This window comes from Nymphaea colorata, chromosome 4 (genome assembly GCF_008831285.2).
Source record: "Nymphaea colorata isolate Beijing-Zhang1983 chromosome 4, ASM883128v2, whole genome shotgun sequence".
NCBI lineage: Eukaryota > Viridiplantae > Streptophyta > Magnoliopsida > Nymphaeales > Nymphaeaceae > Nymphaea > Nymphaea colorata.
The window spans coordinates 18,396,801-18,402,860 of NC_045141.1; the positions used below are offsets into that span (position 1 = coordinate 18,396,801).

Consider the following 6,060-nt stretch of genomic DNA (forward strand, 5'->3'; position numbering starts at 1 on the left):
GTATAAATACAAGTATACCACTAGCTAGGTCTCCAAGCAGCCTCAAAGCTAGAAAGGAGGAGAAAGAACTCAAAACTGAAGGGTTTAAATCATCCTGGGATTTAAAATCCAGGGCAATCAAACGCTGGCAGATGCATTTAAATACTGTCCGGCCGGGACTCGGTCATCTCTCTCTATCGTTGAAAGAGTCGTCAGCCAGAGGCAATTTAATGCTTGATTTTTGACGTAAGAATTGTATAATAGAAAAAAAAAGGAGCACGGGCAGACTTTAGGAACTGTCTCAGAAATCTCTCTCTCTCTCTATGAATATAAAAGAAAAGGGGAGAAGTGCTGGAGTGAATCCAACCAAAAGCTTCCGTCCATGACCAACTTTCCGCTTTCACTTTCCCGCAATCCGACGACTCGAGCCGATACAGAGAATATTTAACCAACAATTCTCTCTCGGCCTCCTTCTGCTTCTCGTTTAGGGGAAGAAGAGGAGAAAGGTGGAAGAAGAAGAGGGGGGTGATCGAAGGATTTTGAAGAAATTGCAGGAATTCGGTGGAAGAAGGGGTCATGGGGAACTGTCTCGGGAACCAGAAGGCGCCCTCCCTCGCCTCCGGCCCCTCGTCCGTCACCCCTACCTCAGGTGATTAACCAGATTCGATCCTCGCCCCCACCCCTAACTGCCCTTTCTCTCCCTCTGTTTTTGCTGACCGTCTTTCTTTCCGTAGGGACGTCGACGTCGAAGACGAGCAGCAGCGGCACGCGCTTCTCTTCCTCCACCGGAGACTCGCGGCTGTCGGGGAGCGACGCGGTGTTCTCTGGCGATGAGGCGGCGCCGGAGGGCCAGATCCTGCCGGTGCCCAACCTGAAGGAGTTCACCTTCGCGGAGCTGAAGGCGGCGACGAAGGGGTTCCGGCCGGACTCGCTGCTCGGCGAGGGCGGGTTCGGCCGGGTGTTCAAGGGCTGGGTCGACGAGCGCACCCTCTCCCCGGCCAAGACCGGCGCCGGCATAAACATCGCCGTCAAGAAGCTCAACTCGGAGAGCATGCAGGGCCTCCAAGAATGGCAGGTGTTCTTCCCCCTCCCTTTTCTTCCTCACTTCTCTCTCTTTTCTTTTTCCTATTGACGTTCATGTCCGCAGAGGCGTTTGCGTCTTGGCACACGAACGCCATTTCGTGGGTTTACAGGGGCAGGACTGGTATTAAGGGCTGGAAATGAGTGTTAGTGGAGTCCGCCTAACTTCTTAATGCCGGAAATGCCCCTGAGCGATTAGAGGCAAAAAAGTCAAAAACTATATCAATGTGTGCAGAATGGGTTGCTCAATGACGCTACTACCCCACATTTTTGCGGCAACGAGAAGGGTGACTGGTTGAAGCGGGGGCCCGGGCTGGGGTTAAAACGGTCATTCGTCCAGACGTATCGTACCCAAAGGGGCTGAATTTGTCCTCTGACGGTCAACTAGGAGGGGTAAAACAGTAATCTATACGGCTTGTGACTACCGGATTCCGATGAATCAGCAGGCCATGATCGACGCACCTTCCCGAGAAAATCTGATCAGGAGGGTCCGGTTAGGAATTTTGGACGATTTGGGTCCTCCGTTGTCGTGTTGTTGCGCATTTCTCGTCGTCGGTGTGGAACCCACATTTGGCGATTTCCCGTCGTCGGAATCGAATTGCGTGTTGGTATTTCAACGATGGATTTGTTCTCAAAAACGGGAAACGTTTGGAGCAAGATTTACTGATTTAAATCAGCTCCATTTGAGTTGGTAGTTCTTTTGATTTGACTGTTACTGCGGAAGATGATTTATGAAAAATGTTGGGTGAAAAGTTCTTCGTTAACTTTTTTTTCTTTGTAGATAAGGTCTGAGCCTTTAGTGTCATCCCTGCTCTGTCAAAAATTCTTGGGACATGCATGTTGATGGTGGATTGGTAGTCGTGTAGTCATAAATTTCTGTTTTGATGCTCATCTTTATTGAACGATTGCTTGGGGATGGTGCAGTCGGAGATAAATTTCTTGGGGAGGCTGTCGCACCCGAACCTGGTGAAGCTGCTGGGCTACTGCTTCGACGACAACGAGCTGCTCTTGGTCTACGAGTACATGCAGCGGGGCAGCCTCGAAAATCACATCTTCAGGCGTAAGCGCCTCTTCTCCTCTCGACCTCTTGAAGCTTTGCTTGGCCACCACTTAGCCGGAGCTGATCAGACTGAGAGTTGGTTTGTTTGTTTGTTTGACAGGGAGCTCGGCGGTGGAGCCGTTGTCATGGCGAATCCGGCTGAAGATCCTCATCGGCGCCGGCAGGGGGCTGGCCTTCCTCCACCAATCCGACAGAGAAATCATCTACAGAGACTTCAAGGCGTCCAACATCTTGTTGGACCCGGTAGGCCCCTGTTCTTCTAGCTCTCATTTGGGCCTTGTTCTCAAATGGAATCGATTTATTAATCTTTCTTTTCTTCTTCGTTTCAGAATTACAATGCAAAAATCTCCGACTTTGGATTGGCCAAGCACGGGCCGATGGGAGGCGAATCCCATGTCACCACGCGAGTCATGGGCACCCATGGCTACGCCGCTCCAGAGTACGTCGCCACGGGACATCTCTATGTGAAGAGTGACGTATACGGCTTTGGAGTGGTGTTGCTGGAGATGATGACCGGGAAACGGGCGCTGGACACCCGCCGGCCGAGCGGGCAAACTAACCTTGTGGACTGGATGAAACCGTTCCTCGGCGACCGGAGGAAGCTTTTGGAGAGGATGGACGCCCGCCTCGACGGCAAGTACCCAAAGAAAGCCGCCTTCGAAGCTGCCAAGCTCGCGGCGAAGTGCCTGGAGCCGGAGCCGAAGAGCCGGCCGCACATGAAAGAGGTGGTGGAGGCACTCGAGCGCATCGCGGCCATCAAGGAGAAGCCGAGGAACGCCAAATCTGTGAACTCGAACGACGGGGCGCCGGCGCCGCCGGTAAATGGTCAATTCCACTACCGCCACCACTACCCAAGTCCGCGACGTTCCCCTCTCCATCCTAACATGGAGAGTCCCGGAAATGGGATTCCCCAATACCAACGGTCACCGATGCACCGGTCGCCGCTCAGGCGGTGACCGCCGGCGGCTTACCGGAGCCATCTCTTAACCTAAATTTGTTTGTTTTCCCGAGTCCCAAAAATTGTTAGTTCAAGGTAAAAGAATCAGCATTTATGTCGAGTATTTAGACAAGGCCGGCTTGGAAGCGTAGCCATCGTTGGCTCGTATGTGGCTTCACCGCTATTATTTGTTCGTGTGAATAAGTTTTGGTTCACCGTCTTCATATTTTATGCCAAATTTATTGTGAATTTATTTGTAGTTCTGATTGTCAAAATTGTTCATGAGCTATAGATACTTGGCCGGCCGGAACCACAGTTCGGCAAATAAAAAAAAATCAAACAATGGCGTGCCTTCTAGCTTCGTACTTGACATCGCAACCGTTTCAATTTCTTATCTCAATTTGAGAGAAGGTGATAATAATAGTAAGGTGTAGGAGGGCATTCTTTTTAGGAAATGGGGATATGATTATTATATGAGCTAATGAAGATAGTGACATGGATAACCATAAACTTTTCTTAAGATGTGAACAAGATATTTGCCTACCAATTTTTTGTTATTTATATGGAAACTTACATAACATAATACAGATCTCAAATCTGCAATTGTAGAATCTACTGTTTGCTTTAGCACTGGATTTCACCAATAGTGGATCTGAGATCAACAGCCGATCTATTATTCAAGCCAACGAATAATGGTTGCATCGGGCCATTCAAAAGCACCCCGTGCCGTCCTTTTCCTCCTAAAAGGATAGGAAGAAAAGGTTCTTAGTGCTCGCGTATATAGCAGTGATAAACTACCCAAGAGAAATCCAAGTATACTTTCATGTTCCTTTTGAGATAAAATGTTAGTCTTTTGTTCATCCAATAATGAATTTCACATAAATAAAGTTGTGGGCCTTTTAATTAACCAATTAAGAACTCGAGTATGTGTTTAGCATTAATGCCCAAAAGTTAGGTGTATGCTTTTATTATTACAAAATCTTTAGGCTCCCTTTTTATTTTTTCCCTTTATGAAGAAGGCATGGTGGCAGGTGGGCCTTGTGGGTGCTATTGCACTCTAAATGACCAGGTATTGCTAGGGATTAAAAACACATCCAATTCACTAATCTGTTTCGAAATGATCAGATATGGAAAAAAAATTCAATATCTGATTAAGAATTCAGATCAAATTCAAGTATACATAAATGTTTGATTGGATTTGAATTTAATTTTAAATAAACATCATAAATCCAATGCTCTTATATTTTGAAAATGAATCAGATTACAAATCAAATGTAAATTGGATTCAAACTGTGAAATCAGATTCCAAATTCGGATACGACTTTTCTTTGTTTGTTTGTTATCTGAATATGCGAATGTCTGAAAAAACGGATAAGGTTAAGTGTGTATCTAATTAAAATATGATCCATTGACATCCATAGATATTGCCCTTAGAAAGTGTTTAAGTTTAGCTGATTACTGAATCTAATCATTTATTTCTTTATCCTAAACTTTTTTTTTTTTCTAATGAATGTCTTATCAAATCTCACATGTTTTCCAAAAGGGGAAGAAATGAAAATGATGTATATAAAAAAACAAAGGAAGATGTGTAGGAAGATGATGTATGGTTGCTTACAAAAGCAAAGATATGAAAGTGATTTGCTAGTTAGGTTCATACTGAACAACTTTAGATGGTCAGGAACAAAGGGGTAACTGGTAGTGGGAAATGCTCCAATAAGAATGTAAAGGGGCAACCATTTTTAACAAGGAAATCAACATCTACAGGCTAAAATTTTCCCCTAATTCATGATGATGCCTATTTTTTTACTAGCACAAGTGCAGCCAAATGGTAGCTAGGGGGCAACACTAAGGGTGGGTATTGGGCCGGGCCGGGCCATTTAAATTAAAAAAATATTGTTTAATTATAAAATAATATTTTTTTAATATAAAATGTTTTTATTAAGAATAAAAATATTATTAAAACAAAAAAATTAAAAAATATATATTTTTTAAATTTATCGGGCCTAAACGGGCCGGGCCTGGCTGTCGGGCCCGGGATTTTCCCGGCTCGATGCCCAGCCCTAGGCAACACGCCCCTTCTGATTTTTTTTTTTTTTTTAAAAACTAAAACTTTACATTGATTCGGGTGAGCGAGAGGTTTACCATCGCCCGAAACGAAACATGAAGCCCCCCTCACCTTGCCTTCGGTGTCCTGAGCTACGATAGCATTTGTGCACCTTTCAACTTGAATGTTGTGCCCTGCCAACTTAAGACATAAGAACATAATGCCCATGATAATCAAACTAGAGACATGCTTTTATACAAGCCTTTAGCCGGACCAGCTACGTTAACTTTACATTGATTATTTTATAAACATTCCTTTAAAAGTTAATAGAAATTGTGAACAGTTATACTTTTCAAATTTTCCTTCGTTTTTGCTGCTTCTACTTCTGCTGCAACCTACCTTATTAGGCAACCTACCATATTAGGGGAAAGGCCTCATACCTTTTGGGTGTGCTTGACAACCTCAAATAATATTCGAACCGGAATAAAATAAAATAAAAAAAAAACGCTGGAATTTCGCCGGCGCGTTAAAATGAATATTTGGGTAGACTGTGTCAACGTGAATATTTGAGTATATTTGCTAAAATGCGGAAGTAAAGGTCAGATCGTTCGTGACAAGGGGTCGGACCTCAAGTCCACGGATACATGATCTCATATGACCGCGGATCTCAAAATTATGCATTTTTGTCACTTATCACGGCAATGGAACAAGTCAAAATAGAAAAGTTAATACCCGGATCTAGATTCCTAGACTTCTTATAAAGATAAAAAAAACTTTTTCCTTTTTCCAACTTGAAAAGACAGTGCGAGAAGCCAAAAGGGATCATGATCATGCTTTCTCATATCCCTTTTCTTCCTTTATGAAACCTTGCGCTGGCCCTAACAAATAGATCGGCATCGCTTGTCCTGAGAGAATAATAATGCAGATAATTTGTCCACATTAGCAGCAAACTACCAAACT

General features: G+C 44.4%; 1 protein-coding gene across 1 annotated transcript; it reads left to right on the forward strand.

Annotated features, from left to right (window-relative positions):
- Positions 1 to 301: 301 nt before the first annotated feature.
- LOC116253469 (probable serine/threonine-protein kinase PIX13) lies at positions 302 to 3,315 on the forward strand. The gene is made up of 5 exons (XM_031628292.2): positions 302 to 628; positions 714 to 1,054; positions 1,984 to 2,119; positions 2,220 to 2,362; positions 2,449 to 3,315. The coding sequence occupies exons 1-5, from the start codon at positions 556 to 558 to the stop codon at positions 3,073 to 3,075; spliced, it is 1,320 nt and encodes a 439-aa protein (XP_031484152.1). The 5' UTR covers positions 302 to 555; the 3' UTR covers positions 3,076 to 3,315.
- The last annotated feature ends 2,745 nt before the right edge of the window (positions 3,316 to 6,060 follow it).

What these genes read in the sequence shown, in the direction of transcription:
- LOC116253469 (XM_031628292.2), top strand. Translation starts at nt 556, where the DNA reads ATGGGGAACTGTCTCGGGAACCAGAAGGCGCCCTCCCTCGCCTCCGGC. An exon ending in GTCCGTCACCCCTACCTCAG is followed by an intron (nt 629 to 713) that starts GTGATTAACCAG and finishes TTCTTTCCGTAG; the next exon opens with GGACGTCGACGTCGAAGACG. An exon ending in CCAACATCTTGTTGGACCCG is followed by an intron (nt 2,363 to 2,448) that starts GTAGGCCCCTGT and finishes TCTTCGTTTCAG; the next exon opens with AATTACAATGCAAAAATCTC.